Below are 19,455 nucleotides of genomic sequence, written 5' to 3'. Positions count from 1 at the left end.
ATTTAAAACCTCAAGTCGAATAAACTTATTGGTGTAGTTTCTGCTGTAAAAATAATGATAATTCTAAATATTTGTGAATATGATATTACGCACAGAAAAAAGCTGAATTCTTTAGTATAATATTTTTAGAAATGTTGTGAAAACAAAATATTTAAAATTAATTTGTAAGCTTTAAGAATCACTCTTGCTTCAACCACGTGTTTTTATTTTGGATTCTCTTCTACAGACTTTTTTTTTTTTTTTAAATACATCCAATGGAGTTGACTATGAATTGACAATTTCAAAATTATACAAAGTGACCTCCCACTTTCTCAGACTATGCCATATTGGAATCGCTAAAAAAATATGCAGTCTTTTCTGCGATGCAACCATAGTTACTGTTTTCTGGTTTGTTCAAAACCGAAAGCAGATCATTCTCTAAATAGTAGTGGGTTTTAAGTGGGAGAGAAAAGAAACATGGGGGAGGGAGTTGTAGAATGAGTAATGTCCTACCAAGGCAAATAGAATTTGGGGGAAGGCTGAGGATAAAATATTGAAAGTGAACAATGGGTCTTACACATTGCTCCTGGCCAAAAGGCTAAGAAATATCGTTCATTACATGCAATATGTTTTTGATATGGGACATTTATTTTTGAAAAAAAAAAGAAAAATGAAACATTTACTTACTTGACAAAATGAGATGGTAAGTACATATAGAGATGCATGTTTTATTATTTTTTTAAGTTTGGACATTAAAAAGTGCTCGAAAAGTGAACACTTGATGAACGTAGTACACATGGGGAACATTATGGAACAAAATTTCAAATATCCGTTTGTAAGAGTAACACATATGAATTCCCGTCTGTGGAACGCAATACTGTGTGACTGCTTCCCAACTGACTATAACATTGTCGTCTTCAAATCAAATGAGAATAAATTCCTATTGAGCCATCCTCTAAAATAAAGTATGCACGACCCAAGTTCCACCATAACTGATCATGTTGTCTCACCCAACACTTTACCCTTATCCTAGAGTGGCCTTCAGGCCTTAATAAGTGGTGACCTCCCAAGTAAAATAAAATGGAGCCAAATCAGAATCCTTGTGATTTCTCTTCTTTTGCAGACTCATTTTACAAACATATTAATAACTGTACAAGTAAAAGTAGTTCCAAAGTCAACGTGTTGTAGAAGAAAATAATAAAAGTCATAAACAACCTTATTACATTTCTGAATTTTGGAGATAAGAATTGATATAGGCTGTAGAGAACAGATATGATCCCTCTACAGCCTCTCTGTTCTACTGTTCTCACCTTGAGTGTTAGTTTTCCAACCTTTAAGACGATGCAACCTCCGACCATCTTCAGGTGAAGTTTATCAAATTTGGGAATTTTTATGTCAAACGTGAGAATCTGCATGGAATTTATTTGCAAGGACCTGTGGAGGAACGGATAAAATACCAGGTAAAATTCAGTTGTAACTGACACTCTTCTAGAGATCGATAGTTCAATCTTCAGTGCGAGCAATACTAACAATACAATTGCAAATTATTTAATACTAATATGGAGTACATCTGCCACATCACGGCTCTCTTTCTTGCTTTGAAAGAGTACAAAATGTTCTTTTCACTTCTATTCTCTACAGACTCTTTCTCTTTTTCACAAAAGAGACTTTGTTAGTCTTTCTCTACTCTTGTGTTATTTTCATTGAAGATGCTTAAGTTTTAGTCTTTGGTTCCTTCTAGTAAAACTTTCACAAGCAGAAATCATCTTCCAATTACAGCAAAGAAATTTCCTTTCTTCCTCTGTGTGCCTAACATTAACTTCCCATCTGTAGAACACATCGCTACAAGATTTCTTCCCTGAGGCTTACAATATGGTTATCTTCAAATTCAATTACAGTATACACATCATAAACCGTCTTCATAAATAATCAAATTTCATTCATTATTTTCAATTCTTTCATGATATTCAGCATTACGTTTGGAAAAGTATGAACTTTAAACCTTTTCTTAGCGTTAAGGGGAAATAGCAACTTGTGTTCAAATAAATGTACACAGTGGTTCATTTATACCATGTATTGTGTTTTAGCATTAAAGAATAAAAACAAAGTAATCGATATTCAGTAGAATAAGCATACAAAACCAAACCAGAAATTTAGAAACAACATAAAATTAGGAAACTGGTCCCAGGTAGCTCTTATTGTGTGGGATAGAGGCTTTTAAGAAACAAAGACACTTTTAGTGCGATAAAAAGAAAAAAGAAAACACTGAAGAAATGTTACATTCCAAAGAGTTCATGCCTTCAGAGCTTTTCAATTGGGACCAAAAACAGCATTACTTAATTTCTTTTAGCCTTAGGCCGATTTGACGGTTTCAATTTGGATAGGGCCTGGGAAACATTCAGCTGTGGGTATTCACTACCATCCCATTTCACAGGATATGTTCAAGATCACTGAACTTAGGGGTAAAGGAGAGGTGTTTATTTGTTTTAACGCTTTCACTCAAAATCCCCCTTTCCTCTTTTTAGTTGAAAAATCCTTGCTGTTAGATGCTTTGTATTTTAGCACCATGAATTTTAATAGTATACTAGCAGTACCCATCGGCGTTGAACAAAGTCGTGAAAATAAATAAGATAACCGCCTTAAAAACAGATACACTATGGTTATCTAGTGCATTATCGGAGACTCAGCTAAATTTGTTTTGTTTTATTTTATGATGTCCCCCACCAATAAAAGGCACGTTAGTTAATGTTAAATAAAAGTGGATAATGGCAACAAAATGTGCATGATCCATCTAATAAAGGAAAGTAATGCATAAAAAATGTTTGTGAAGAAATATTTTAATCAATCCTGAAACTAGCATAATAAAGAAAATATCTTTCTGATCTGAGATAATTTTGTCTTGTTTTATTTTTGGGAAGTAGTCGTTAAGTTACGAAGTTATACTCCCACTGTGTTTTGGTACCTCATATCAGAACGGAAAACAATGCTGATGTAGATTATGTTGATAGTAGTAATAGTAGCAATAGCAGTAACAGTAATAACAGGTACATTAACGACACTTGACACAATTTCCGATATAAATAAACCATTTAATTCATGTGAATGTTTTTTCTAATAACTAACTCTGAAACTAGCTATTATGTTACGCATGTATATTCATAATGTTGTCTTCCACCTTCACCTGGCAAATTCCGTTTCTTTAATTTTCACGCTTTTGCGCAAATTTTCTCCAGCTAAAACTCAAATACAATGTTTAGCATGGATTCGAATACCCTATATATTAAGTTTCATTTTTGTAGACCAAAAACTAAAAGAGGAGTTTGGTATGCAAATTTTTTAAACAAATATATATACACATGCATAAATATATATAGAAAGAGTTTTTCATTTGCTATAGCCTTTTTACACAAATATCATGCAAGTATAAATCATGTAGAATATTCGCATGAATATAATTAGACGTAATAGTTAACTAAAGATGATCATCCCCTAAAAAAAGAAAAAAACAAATAGGGAATTGTTAGGTCATTTTTTGACATGAAGTGGAACGTTAAAAACGACATTATTTTTGCACCAACCTAATAATTAAAATGAATGCTTAAAAGATTATGCAAATTAGCTATATTTGTAAGTTTCTTTCAACCCCCCCAAAAAACTGGATCCTAAATCAGAGCAGAAGAGGAGTAGATATTATAACAAGTCGTCTAGGGGGCTAAAAAAAGATGATGTTAGCAGTTATCTGGAGGCCTCCTTAGTTTTAGTTTTTGTTAAAATATTGTCTGAAAAATCATATAGTCACTTCTAACGGTAACAACATATAAAAAACAGAAACATTACTGTGCATATGGCCTAAACTTTTCTATGAAACTTGGACACTTTTGTAAACTGCTATAATGTTACATTTGAAAATGATATGATTTATAAAATATCTCAATGATGAAGATTTCATTTACATTTACTAATTTTCTCGTTTAAAAATTTTTTTATTATTATAAAAAAAAATTAGTACATTAGTTTATTTAAAAAGGGTAATCTCATTAAATTCATCCTCTCTTTCAGGGAAGGCACAACAGCTCCAAAAATCTATTTCTGTTAACAAATAGAGCTGTCCCCACCCCAAAAGTTCAGTAACTTTTTATTATTTTATTTTATTAAAGCATTAGACAGTGGCGTCCGATTTTTGTTGTTGTTGTTGTTTACTTTTCTTTTCTATTCTTGTTTTATAAAAAAGGATTGCCTTTCCTTCTCACATCCCTGACAAACTATAAAACATCTTACCGAATAGCATTTGCTCGTTATGTGGTATTATTCATCCGTTAAAAAATCTTTATGATTCAGATAAAGCAACAACCTGTAAAAATTTTAACAAAATCAAGTCATTTTTTTTTTATTATTATTTGGTTTCGAAATAGGAAAGAAAAACTAATCCGATATTTATCTAATTACTGATAATCAGACCTGTGAAATGAATCACATTAAAAGCATAATCTCCCAAGGCAGCAAGGAGTTCCTGCAGAAAGTGTGTTTCTGCACTGGAATTCCAATGCATCAAACCTTACAGGAATGATGACAAAATCTCTTTAAAGCGTTCATGACTCAGCCACATTTTTCAACAGCAGCCATTTTTTTTCACTTCTAATGCATATGATGAGCATTTGAATAATATCTACACCATTGGTATTTTTACAATGTACCATAAGTATTTTCTGCTATTTGTAAGCTTATTTTAATCATGTACTTAAATACAATATATTTATGACATATATATTTTCTACCTCTCTCACCTCCATATATATTTCCTTTTCTTTTCTTTCCTCTCTAGCTCCCTATTTTATTTTTGTAACTTATTTAAATCATAAGATGTCTTCACCACATTAAAACTATCCAGGGTTTTACATATTTGAAGAAGATATCCATTTCGTAAAGAAAACTTAATAGTAACACTGTCATTTTCAATCAGACGTGTGTGTGTGTGTGTGTGTGTGTGTGTGTGTGTGTGTGTGTGTGTGTGTGTGTGTGTGTGTGTGTGTGTGTGCGCGCGCGCGTGCGTGCGTGCGTGTGTGTGTGTGCGTGTGTGTTTGTGTGCGTGTGTGTGCGTGCGTGTGCGTGCGTGTGTGTGTGTGTGTGTGTGCAAGAAATGATTAAGAAAAATATTCGAAAGTCTGATATGCATAATAAGTGGAGATATAACTTTCCTTGCCTCTTTGGCTAGGAGCAAAGTGTCGTATCTGTTGTGATATTACACTTCACCCACCTTTTCTGTCCTTGATGAGTGATCTAGACTGAGACAATTTTAATTTTTGCCTCAACCCATTTTATTATCAGGATTAGCTCTTTTTATTAAGTGGCTTCATGACTACTCTGGGGCAAAAACAATAAAATTATCAATTTAGTGATAATAAGCAATTGATAATTATTTTAACTTAGATCGCATATTTTTGCCAGTATATATAATGAATGCATCTATACTACACTGCCCCCTCGAAGGAGGAAGTAATGCCTGGGAGGATGATCTTACAACAACAGAACAGATACTGCATGACCCTTCCCTCCAAAAAACAAGGAGCACTGTCTGGGAGGATTGTACCATGACAATAGAACAAATGCTACCCCCTCCACACACACACACACACACAAAAAAAAAGGAGGAGGTAATGCTTGAAAGAATGTTATCATAACAACAGAACAGATACTACAATACCCCTCTCCCGTGAACTGAGCATTGAAAGACATTACATTTGTATGAAACAGTAAACGAATTGAGTATTAAAAGAGAGTAATAGCATAGTTTCGGCTTTAGATAAACAAATGGCAGTTCTTCATTAGTTTTAGATTGTGATAAACTGCTTACTGATAAAAAAAGTATTTTTTTAATCGCTTATTTTACAATTTACACCAAACTAAAACTCATTATTTTCCAACAGAGTTGTCCAGCAGAATCGAAAATTTTGAGGGGCACACTGTTAGCGAGTACTTCTGCTAATACTTTATATATATATATATATATATATATATAAATTATTGTTATTGTATTTTTGTTACTTAAAAAAAAATATTTTACAATTAATTGTATTCAATTTTACCTTTTCTTATTCCAGTTGTTCTTGTTATTGATGTTGTATATTTTGTCTGCAGCTTTTATGCCATATTCTTTTATTTGTCTATTTTTTTTATTTTCAAAGTATATATTCTTTTTGTAATCTGTATATTTAACTGTTGTTATGATTAAGACGCTATTGTTTGAGATCCAATCTATTAGATTTTATTTCTCCTATATAGATTTTATTATATTAGATTTAAAACTTCCTCTTTTTATCATAATGCTCTCTCTCTCTCTCTCTCTCTCTCTCTCTCTCTCTCTCTCTCACACACACACACACACACACACACACACACACACACACACACACACACACACATATATATATAAAGTAAAATCAGTTTTTCTTCCTACACGGATGCTTGATAGCTTCGGTAACAAAGCACACATGCATCAATCTTTTCAGCTAATAATTTCTGCCATATATTGGTCTATATTTTTAGAAAACAAGATTTTAGGTTTGATCGCCTTCTTTGATTTTAATATTTAATCCTGATCAATATTTTTTTCTTAAACCAGTTATAAAGTCGAAGGTGTTTTCATTTTCATACGCTTATACACGTAGACCCAGCATGTTGTATGCAGTTTATGTCGCAAAAGAGACCAACACAAAAACAACTCGAACTCACTTTTTTGTGCAACAACATTTATTTTCTCATTCTCCTGCCACGCGTGACTTCTCATTATAGCTGTGCCGTCTCTCATGTGATCGTGCTCTCGAACAGCAACCATGTCTCTAACGTGATCATTTTCTCGAACGTGCTCTCTCGTTTTTATAGCCTTTTTTTTTTCTTACTGTGATGTCATTTTGCTAACAGCTCAGTATTTGTATATAGCCGTTCGCGCTATCATAATCAGATTTACTGCCATTGACATCAACGTATTGTAGCATCGTTATTGTTATTTAATATTTCAATCTTCCAATTGTACATTAAATTCTCTATATTTTAATAGAAAACAAGGCATGCTCTCTCTTTCGCAATGCGTTTTCATTGGATATTCCACGATCGTCCGTATTTAGTTTGTTATTTTCTATTACAAAAATATCAGACTGTTCAATAAAAATAACTGACACACTTTTTTGGCTTCTTTATCTCAAAAACAAGCAAGTCATAACCCGACCAAGCTCCATTACTTAGACAACAAAACAATAAGTTGGCTTTAGGATAAATCTAATATAAATTAAATATTTATTGTTGTTTTAGATCTCCAATTGCAATGTTATTTCATATCTACAGTATTTTAAATTATGACAGTTAAACTGCATAGTCATCGCAAATGAACACATGACCATAAATTCAGTCAGTCGGTCAAGATAATTCTTTCACTAATGCTTTTAAAAGTTTACATTCAGCAGATGCCAATTTCTGTGTTTCACTGTTAATCGGAGGGTTGGAGGAGAATCGAGTCCGGCATTTATTCATTTATTCTTTACCTTTTCAAGAACTGAACACTTATATGTGGCTTACACATTTATTCGTAAACAAGCCATTGAATTATCTCGTGTAGGCCACTTTTTTGTTTTAATATTCTTTTTGATTCTTTACTGTTCCACATGTATTAAAATATCGAAGGCTTCACTACTTTCATCCATATTTTTTCTTTTTTTTGTAGAAATCAACATCAAAACAACATTATTTTAACTTATGGGAAATGCCCAATAGGGACACCTAGTATATATATATATATATATATATATATATATATATATATATATATATATATATATATATATATGTGTGTGTGTGTGTGTGTGTGTGTGTGTGTGTGTGTGTGTGTGTGTGTGTGAGAAAGAGAGAGATCCATCCATTTTTTAAAAGACGGAATCGCCCGATAATTAAAGACAATATCCTCGCGAGCAATGGTGCACGGTCCACAGAGTTTTATGATATATATATATATATATATATATATATATATATATATATATATATATATATATATATATATATATATATATAAAACACTGTAGTGTCCATTCAATCAAAAATGTCATGTTGGAATGGAAATGTTGCAACGAAAAATAAAATAGACAGAATTTTTTTAAGACAATCAAATTTATCTACATTCACACAATAAACTACTCTTATCACCAGTTTCTTCTCGGATAGTGTTTAATGAAATTTATTTTTGGTTATGATTAATGAGAAAATGAAAATTTACTGTCCTGCGTAGGGATTGAACCCACATCCTTTAGAGTGTATCTTTTGTATCCTATAAACCCTCTGTCACTTATTTGCCTCACATTTGTTCATCATTATCACATAGGTTGATTTACAGAAACCTGGTAATTATTATTGAGTGATATATAAAATTGAGGTGTGTTTTTTTCTGTAAGTGCAAATGGATATTAGATATTCATTTCAGGTATATTTGAGATAGTCTTTAATTGACATTCACAGATGAACGCACATGTTAGCTTCCACAACTTGCATTTTGTTTAGTATATTATAGTATAATTATATTTCCAATATTTCCTTACTATTTCTTTTATTAATTTTGTATCTTTCCTATAAATCTTGCTATTTGCAGAAACTAAAGCAGGTGTTTATTAATTTTTTAAACAATATATTCTTTTTCTTTCTTCTAGTTCTCTCTTACGCTTCTTCCGTTTATTAAATGTATTCGTGCATTATTCCAAGAGGCCTCGTCAGTCGTTCCGTCACACATCAGTGTCAAATAGATTTTTAGTTGCTAAATGTGCAGGTCAAATGGACTAACCTTATTTTAGATGTGTCCAACCCTATCTATAAGAGGCTCTGTCGGGCTATCTGCCTGTCATGCTTAAGTCTGACGTAGCATTTTTAGATGCGTAGATATGTAGATATCTATAAGAAGTTCTGTCTCTTTGGTTTGTCACGTTTTAATTTGAAATGGTTTTTATTGCTAAATGAGCAGACTGAATGAACTGGTTGCATCTTAAGAATATGTTTTTGTTTAATTCCCTCTTTCTCTTGTTATTTCTATCTCTCTCTTTCTCTCTCTCTCTCTCTCTGTATATATATATATATATATATATATATATATATATATATATATATATATATATATATATATATATGTCTTTCCCCATCATCAGTCATGATACTTTTGGAGCACACCCTTCCATACGATTACACTATCTCTCTATCTCTTCCTTTCCCTCTTTCTCTCTCTTCTATTTCTTTCTCCCTGTAAATCTTCAATCATGATACTTTTCAAACGTCCCTCAATCCGACTACGTTATCCACTTTTTCTTCCTCCTCTCTTTCTACATCCTCATCAATAACACTTTTTAACACATTCCTTCATCCAACTACTCTACTTCTGATGGCAAATCAATTCAAGAATAATTCCTAATCCCGCATTCTCTCTCCATCTCATTGTTTCAGCCTCCACCCATCCAACTTCTTTTTTGAGGCTGCTAACTATAATGGCAAATAAATCCAAGAATCCTTCCCTCTTTCTACCACCTTTTCTCTGTATCACACCAGCCTCGCCACATTCTCACTGATTCTGACTTCAATGGCAAGCAAATCCAAGAATCCTAGTGTTTTGAATCTAATTTCTTATTTCCCTCAATATCCATAGCTTCGTTTCTTTTTCACTCTTATTGGAACCCTCTCCCTCTCATCCTCCCACACACTTTCTCTATCCCATATTTACCTCATCTTCCATCACTCTGTTTCTTTTTCATCCCCCTCAATTTAAGGATTTCTCTTTTTTGTTGCACCTTCCTCTCACTATCTACTGATGCTTCTCCTCCTGCTCACCAACAGCTGCTGTTCTAATTATACTCACCTTTTGTAGTTCCAGAAAGAGATCAGTCTAATTGGATTTTCTATTTTATTTTCTCAAACTTCTGGGTTTTTTTTTATTATTCTCCTTTTGTCTTAAAATGTAAACAGTTAGTGAAAGTTTCTTAATATCTGTTTATTTATCTTCTCGTTTCCATGCTCAAAAATCTCTCTAACATATGTTACGTTTGAACGCTTGCAAAGTTTCTAATGCCTAACAACCCCAAGCTAGATTGTTAGCAAAATAATTACATAGCGAACGAGAAAGCTACACATAACTTTACATAAGAAACCTAATAATTAGAAATTTACCTTCAAGCCAAACATTACTATTTTCTTTTTCCAATTATTGTGAAGGGGTTCATGGTTGATCAAATGGATACTATTTCAGACTATGGTATCAGATATGTCAAATTCAAATCGTATTGGATAAGTTATGGTCATTTATGTATCGTTTGGAAAGATCATCATATGTTATGAATTCAAAGATTCTATTGCTGGCATTGGTTTCCCCGATATTTTATTTTCTAGAAAGACATTGGGTACTTACAAAAGGGACAATGTGAAAATTGCCAACATCTTAAGTGAAAGTGATTTTGTGCAACAAACTGGATTCGAACTTGGAACACCTAGGTCATCAGTTCATGTCGTTAACCACTTGACCACTATCACTAACCGTTTGAAACGATATGAACCTGTGATTTATCCACAGTTTAGGCTAACTCTTGATCCAAGCAGATTATCTCGATGACAACCCATCACATAGACAGCCGAAGGATTGGTACTTTGACTAAATTCGAAAGCTTACAGGTCGTTGGCCAAATGCCATGGGCAATGATGGTCTTTATTTTAAAGAATACTTTGTAAACAACAAAGTATTCTTCAATAAATCATTATTATAATAAAATGTACAAACTTTTTAATACTTTTTATATCTATAAACATTATAGTTTTTGTATCAATCAACTCTGCAATATTCTCTGGACATTCAGTCTAACATTTGAAATCTATTTTTTCTTTCTAATTTTTTCCTGGATCTCAATTTATTGTTGTTTTTATTTATTTATTTATTTTTTACACAGGATGAAATTTATATTTGTTTGCTTCACTTATTGCTTTTTTTCTCGTTCCTGTCAGCAACTGATGACTATATCCCTAAATCCTCCTCCTCCTCCCTTTGTGCAGGTGCCCTACTCCCCAGCAGTCTGCATTGCAGAGCGACTTTGGACATGCTTCACTGGCTGGCTCGGCCTCAGCTCTGATGGACCAAGCAGGTAGCCTGGGCAGCAGTTGTCACCTGCAGATGGTCGGAGCATCCCCCCAAGTGTCTGCACGGTACGCTTCCAAATTACCACACATTTAGACCTGCCTAACCACATCTAACACAGTCCTGTGTCGTTTGTGAAATTTGCAAACCTCTGTAGTTGATGCCATGTTGTAGAAAACACTTTTTTTATGGTTTACGATCATAGCAAATAGATTTTCTTTCAATGTTTGTGATAAAACCGTATGTATACAGGGTGTTTAGAAAAGTGGTGCCATAATTTCGAGATTATATTCTACATATGTATATAGATCGAGAAACACTTGGTTTTCTGAGTTACAGAAACAAATACTGTTCAACATTGTTTATTGTAAACTTTCGTAAACAATATGTTTCATAGTTCGCTGTTTTTTTTTGTTTGTTTTTCTACATATAAAATACATACATACTACCCCCGTGACAAGATGGCCACATTAACAAATCCATGAAAAAAATTTTTAGTTCAAGCAAAGTGTGGGGATCGGGAAAAAAATCATGATTAGCAGGGATTCCTTTGATAGCCAATATCAGGAATCCAGCTACCGTACTGACAATGTCGGTCCTTATTTCAGGTAACAGAATACAACAGACCAAATGCAATTAAATAAATATGATCAGCACAAACCGAAGACTAGAGGAAGAAATGGACCATAAAGGAAGTAATGCTGTTACAAAATAAACTCCCACACGAAATGCTCAGTTGCACATATAGAAAATAATCCTGAAATTATGACATCGATTTTCTACTTAATCTGTATTCAAACATATTTGATTAAAAATATCAGCTACTTTTACCTGTTGATCTGTATAAAACATTTTTCAATTCTTCCTTTATGTCGTTTTAAATGATAAAAAATTATTCAAATGTTCTCTCAAAATGGACACTGCTACAATAATCGTCTGGACTTAATAATTCCATGACTGAATTAATAAACCATTTTTGCTTGATTGAGTTAATTATCTGTTTGAAAATATACTAATAATTTAGGGGCATATTTCACTTGTTAATCTAACAAGAGTGATAATATCGATGAAATATTTATTTCTGTAAAAGTAGAATTTCGTTGCTACATAATAAAACAACAAACCATGGTGTATGGCATGTTCCATGTGTGTTATTTTTTTTTACATGTTGGCATCATCTAAAGAGAAATTTTAGTCTCTTTTCACTTTTTAGATTCATTTTTAATGTTGCATGTTTCCTAATGATACAAACGAAAATATAAAAAAAATATCCTACGCAAATGTTCACCAGCATTATGTTATATATATTTGTTTATTGCGCTTGATTGTTTTTATTATTTCATGAGCAATCCTTATTTGTTCAAAAATGCAGTTTCTTTTTGTTCTCCATGTGAATTATATATATATATATATATATATATATATATATATATATATATATATATATATATAATATTGCAATAATGACAAGAAGACCCGTTTTGATAGTCATGATTAAAAGTGGGGAAATGAGAAAAAAAACAAAAAAAAAAACAGTTTAATGGGGAAGGCCAGCTGACCGGTTTCGCCCTCACTTTTCGTGAGCTGGATCGGGGGATTAACTTTTTTTTATTTTTAAAATTTTATTAATAAAATCGAGTGAAATGGACACGATACGTTTAAAATAAAATGGGAGGCGATGGGTTTAAAAGAAATTACGATATAGTGTATTAGAAAAAAAGAAAAGAAAAAAAAAGGGGATACTCTATATGTCTAAAATACCGAAACGTATGATATCACCTAGAGACTGATCACGTTCAGGGAATGTCTCTTAGGTTTGAACGTGATCAGTCTCTAGGTGATATACGTTCAAACCTAAGAAACATTCCCTGAACGTGATCAGTCTCTAGGTGATATCATACGTTTCGGTATTTTAGACAGATAGTGTATCCCGTTTTTTTTTTTTTTTGTTTTTTTTTTCTCATACACTATATCGCTATTTTTTTTTAAACATATCGCCTCCCATTTTATTTTATACGTATCGTCTCCCATTTCACACAATTTTATTAATAAATTTAAAAAAAAGTAAATCTCGTCGATCCAGCTTACGAAAAGTAAGGGCGAAACCGGTCAGCTGGTCTCTCTATTTAAATAATTTTTTTCTCTCATTTCCCACTTTTAATCATGAACATGAAAACGTGTCTTCCTGTCATGATTACAATATTTAAATTTTGTATCCAGCATAAAATTATGATTATATATATATATATATATATATATATATATATATATATATATATATATATATATATATATATATATATATATATATATATATATATATATAGTTGCTCAGATTTCTTACTTAAGACACCTAAATATATTGCATACAGGAGAAATTGCTATTTGATTCTGCCTAGCTTCCTTCATTTATTGAACATTGGTGCATGCTATTAGAAAAAAAAAAAAAAAGTTAATTAGATTTAATTTTATGCAAGCACAACTTATTCTCTTTGGAATATTTTTCACGTGGAGCAAATCTTTCTTTTCAGCAGCAAATGTAAATTAAAGATGAAAGCCAATTTTATCAGCATAAAATTTAGTTAATAATTACTATTAATAATAATATTAATTAGTATTAATATTATTAATAATAATAACAACAAAGAAAACTGAAACCGCAAAATTGTAAATTGACTACACTCACAAAAAAAGAATTGTAGTGGCGGCATCGACTGGCACCACATCAAATAGTCGAGAAGAGTCAAGAAGGATGGAAAGACCGAGGAGATAAAGCACTAACCAGACCTCTACTGGATAGGTGCGAAAAGGAATGGTACTTTCATGAGGCTTATTGTCACCCAAATTCCAGTGAGACCAATGATCATTGCCAGTGAGAAGTCAATGGCAAACGACAGTTGCGATAATGCAAATTCATTTTCAAAGGTTATCAAAAGAAGTGGATAGTACTGGAAATCTGGGGAGACTTGTTGACACTCAGATTCCATGGAACATCACCGGTTGTTGTCAGTGAGTAATCTCTGAAGATGACCTATGAAAGAACTGCTAGGGAGTGAGATAATAATACATTTCATTTTATTCTTTCAGTGCTGGTAACTTTTAAGCAACGTTTATATTTTTTATTTCGATGGGATTTTTCATGCTAATAAAAATATAATGCTTTAAAACTTTAAAATTCCGAATTCCACTCCAGTCACAGGATGCAACTGTTGGACATCATTAAAAAATTTGGTGAACAAGTCAGGCATAAACAGAAGTTTATTTGTACTAAATATGGTCGTACTGCAGAAAAGACTATTAATTTTATTAACAAATCCGTGGGTGGAATTTGGAAGGAAGTGCTAATAATGATAATAATATAATAATATAATAAAGAATAATATAGTATAGTGTAATAATATATCTATAATAGTGAAATCATTTCTATGTGTGTACATTTCCCTAACAAACTACTCCATCAGTTTTCAGTCTACAGACTCGAGATTTGACATAAAGGGTATTGAGATTTGGGAAAAACTTTTTAATCAGTTTATGGCTAGAAATTTGGCTGTCAAGGAGTCAAAGTTCAACGATTTGGCCATTGAAAACTCTACCAAACTCCTCTGCCAATTTTTGGTCTAAACACTTGAAATTTTAGATATAGGTTACTTGGATGTGGATCAAACATTTTATTTGATTTGAGCTCAAAATAATAAATGTTAAGGGATCAAAATTGTGGTCAAAGTTTTTAAAAATTTTACCTCTGCAGTCTCTACCAAATTACTCAGCCAGTTTTGGTCTAAACATTTGAAATTTTACATAAAGTGTATTCAGACATAGGACAAGCTTTTCAATCGGTTTTTAGTCGAAAATGTAGCTGCTAAGGGGCCAAAGTTTAAAAGATTTGACCTTTGCGGTCTTTAGCAGACTATTCAGCCAGGTTTGGGTCTGAACATTTTAAATTTTACATGAAGGGCATTCAGACATGCAGCAAGCTTATTAATCTGTTTTGGGGCGAGATCAAAGTTGAAAGAGTTGACCTTTGCAGACTCTACCAAACTCCTCTGCCAATTTTGGGTCTAAAGACTTGAAATGTTAGATGTAGATTACCTAGAGATGAGTCAAACTTTTTAATATATATTTATATACATATGCACATAAAGTTATGAACAGTACATAGGGTCCGATCAAAGCCGGGCTGAACTGCTAGTAATATAATAATAATAATAATAATAATAATAATAATAATAATAATAATAATAATAATAATAAAACCAGCAGAACATGTTATATACTATGTTCTGTTATACATTTAAATGCATATAATTTACTTGTAAAAATAACTATAAGATCCGCTACAAAAAACAAACATAATAATTCTGACATGAATTCAATTTTGCTGACTTAACTCTTTTAAGAATTAGTAACATATTTGTTGCATTAACTTTTTTTTACTCATCAAAATGGCTGATTCTTTTGCCATTTATAGTAATGTCAAAAATAAACGTCTTACCTCTCTGATTTTATTATCAGAATATGATCTTTATGCTGAATCATTCTACAAAAGATTCAGACATGATAATTTTTTTTCTCTCTCATAAAAGTAAAATGTACAAAATTCTACTTACTTTTCTACCTGAATGAAAATATGCTTTTTTTTTTTTTTAATCAAAATATAAATTAAGTATTTATCTGACTACATATGTATGGAATCGGTTTTAAGAAAGCATGGATTTATTTAAACACTACTTGTTTCTATTCAGTGTTGCCCAAGAGTATTTAAATCTGTTGCATTTTAAAATTTAAATAAATAATTGATTAATCCGTATAATAAAAGTGAACATACATGTGACTGGCTCGATTCACGATATGAAGAAATATGGGTGGGAGGAGCGGAAAAGATGAGAAGATGAACAAGAGTAATAGACAGGAATATTGCTGCTGCTGCTTTCAAAGCTTGGTACCGGTCAACAATTCTAAATTCAGTTTTTAAGCTGTCGGCGTCAACTGCTACTGCTTCTTTTTAGAATATTCATGAATGAATGAAGTAAAGGGGAAGAGAGAGAGAGAGAGAGAGAGAGAGAGAGAGAGAGAGAGAGAGAGAGATTAAACTTAGTTTTAACTTAAGAGTTTTTAAGTTTAGTGAATAGGAATTAAATAGTAAAGCCAGGTAGTACTAAGAAGCCGAGCATGAGGGGGTCTCCCTCACAAGTGAAAAATTTATTTTCATTATGACAAATGTTTGTACAATTTTTTTTTAAATCCAAGACGTGTTTCTTGAAAAAAAAAAGTATGAACAAATGAATGGATGACCGATTTGGGGCCAATTTTACCCCAATAATGCCCCCTAGGGAGGTAATTAGAGTTATCCCAGAAAATCCGTTCTGGCAAAAATTTACTTTCACCATGAGTAATGTTTGTGCAAAATTTTTAAAAGGTCCAAGGTGTGGTTATTGAGAAAAGTGTGAACAAATAAACATACGGAAGGACAAATGGTAGTGAATTATTAGGTTCAATCCCTCCTTTGTTGGAGGACCAACAAAAGTGTATTAACAAATTTCATTAATCCTTATCCTCGGGTGGCCTCTGGGCCTTGATAAATGAGGAATCCTGTTATATATATATATATATGTGTGTGTGTGTGTGTGTGTGTATTTAAAGGGGGTTAGAACAGTAGTCTAAAGAGCAGAGTGTATTTCAATGTGATAGTAAAATCACTAATTTAATTAAAATACCAGAAAAGAACAGTGCTCGTTGTAATGCAGATATATAATAAGCTCGATAGGCAAATATCCTAGAGGTACTTTAATATTTGGTAAGGTGATTGATAATTTATAATTCAAATTAAAATTAAAAATCTGTTTCATAAGAAGGGACACAACAAAGCCAATTAATTGTACGATCGTTTCGGAAACAATGTTGCAATAGACATTAAGCCATGGACAATAATTTTAACATATAGTTTTGTTTTGTTTTTGGAAACAAAGTCTCATCAGCAAAAAAATTGGGTGTTTTTTTTTTTTTTTTTATAAAAGACACCATAAATAAACCTAGCATTTTTTAAGTAAGGCAGATATATTTTAATATTTTCCAGATACATTATTACTAAAGCAAATAGATTAGTTTATCCCATAACAGTAAGTTATTACCTTTCATTAGACTTAGAAGATATCGAAGTTTATTCATGCTTGGATAAATAAACTAATTCTATGACATTGTCTTACGTTCTGCTTTGTGGGGACTTTACTATGGATTGTCATGAAAAAGGACAATTCACCTTTCTTTTTGCAATTCAGCCATATGTGGTACACATAAACTTTATTTAATGACTGACTTATCCACCAAATATATTAATGAGTGCTATATTATATTATCTGTCTTTTATGGTCCAGTGTTACATGATAAGGGCTGTCCCCTTTTCATGTAAGTATAAAAATAGAGAGATTTAGTTAAAATGAAAATGAAATAGCAATAGACGAAATTCGAACCTCGTAATTTAGGTTTAGAAATAGATTACGTGTGAGAATTAGAAAATGGAATGTAAAACAGCTTAGATATAAAATAGTTTCAAGAAAAGACTGTCAATTTTGTTATGAAAATTCAATTGAAAGAATGCAGCTACAAGATAATTTAATAAACATGTTTTTAACATATTGGAAATATAGGCTACTGAGTATAGGTTAAAATTCCTTTTGTAAAAAAAGGAAAAGTTTTGGACACGTATGTCCAGAACACGTGTGTATGACGTCATGGAAAATAGAAAGTTCTAGAGATAGTTAGAAAAACTAGAGAAAAGAAAGGAGAAACTGAGAGAAACTCAGAGGGAGTCTGATGGCGACAGACGATAGTTTTAGAGCAATTTCAGATCAGTTTCCTTCAAATATTGCGTTGTTCAGGTACAAGAAACTAGCAATAAAATAACCACATGGATTTTTTTTTATTTAAAAAGCAATAATGATGCTGTCATTAAAACTAGTAATAAAACGATAATAGTAAAAACAGTCTCCATCAAAAAAAAAAAAAAAAATGCTGATTCCGTTACAATTACCTATTCCGATTCTTAAAAAAATTCTAAATATAGAATAGTCTTAAGGAGGAACGGTGGGATTATCATAAAACCAGTGTAATATATGGATATATTTTTGGAAACAAAAAAATTCACTTGCGAAGAATAATCTCTAGATTTAAGTTGTAATGGTAGTTTAAAATCAATAAATATTTATCATTTCATCATTAATGCACAAAAGCAAATACATATAAACCATGAAAAGAATTGTTTTTGGCATCGGAAATTGGCACAGATTTTTTCGACTCTGATACTGATACTGCAAAAAGTTCCAATTTTTTCGACCCCCGATTCCAATTAATCTTCCCAACTACTAACTGCATTTTGACTTCACATTTACTTCGACCCTATACATTTTTTTGAACGTACACAGAATAAATCTTTGAAGATTAAATTCTGCAATACAATACAATCGTGTTTTGCCTGCTCTAAATTCTGCTAAAGTGTTATTAACATACAATAGGCAATTTCCAGAATCCATTTTATTTCCTCTTCTCTTTAAATAATGCCACGAAATACATTCACCTCATCGGTTTCCTCTACTTTGCTGGAAGGCTCTCTTTAAATTGCACAATTCAGAAAATTCTTTGGATTCATTTAATGCTATGATAATGATTCAATAAAGAAAGCCTCGTGAGTGTTTTACAAAAGTTTAAATAATTGCACAGAATGTAAAAAAAAAAGTATTCTGAACGTTTCAAGATCAGGCTTAATAGGTCACTATTGTTGTGCCTCACATGCAGTTCTTTCAAAAGTGTTACCCTTTGACCCCTTTTAAAATTGATAAAACCGTAAAAAAAATACCCGAATGCCTTCCACTCTTCAACCTTGTAAATTTTTTAAAAAGTTTATTTATTTTGCATATGTTATAGTTTATAATTGAACATATTTTAAATTATTATTATTATTATTATTATTATTATTATTATTATTATTATTATTATTATTATTATCATCATCATCATTATTATTATTAGTGTTAAAATATTAAAATTCTGATTCATTATGGAAGGTGCTCGACTGAGCTCCAACCTTTGATTCCTCCTTATAAGACATTCACAGCAAGAACTCGTCTTTTTATCACAACGGAAAGCAACTTTCTTCCTCCATGTGCCTAGCAGGCAGAATTTCCATGGATAAAGCTTCTTTACAAAGTTTTCCTGTCTGTCGAATACATTACTGCAAGACTGCTTCTCTGTTGATTAAAACTCGGTTGTCTTCAAATCCAATGTCAACAAATTTTTGTCATAAACTGGCCATAAGTAATAAAACGCAGCTCATGACTTGA

The 19,455-nt window shown here is 31.8% G+C and overlaps 1 protein-coding gene across 7 annotated transcripts in view; it reads left to right on the top strand.

The window, feature by feature from the left end:
- Window positions 1-19,455, top strand: part of LOC145265262 (kelch-like protein 5) — an 879,607-nt gene that overhangs the window by 563,174 nt on the left and 296,978 nt on the right. For all 7 annotated transcript variants that reach the window (XM_080121126.1, XM_080121076.1, XM_080121443.1 and 4 more), the window contains one exon: window positions 11,041-11,190. In XM_080121126.1, the coding sequence (XP_079977252.1) occupies window positions 11,041-11,190 (150 nt within the window). The remainder of the gene's footprint in view (window positions 1-11,040; window positions 11,191-19,455) is intronic.

The sequence above is a fragment of the Euprymna scolopes genome, chromosome 1 (genome assembly GCF_053919585.1).
Source record: "Euprymna scolopes isolate OS-2025 chromosome 1, ASM5391958v1, whole genome shotgun sequence".
Lineage (NCBI taxonomy): Eukaryota > Metazoa > Mollusca > Cephalopoda > Sepiida > Sepiolidae > Euprymna > Euprymna scolopes.
This window is presented reverse-complemented; position numbering and strand designations above follow the sequence as displayed.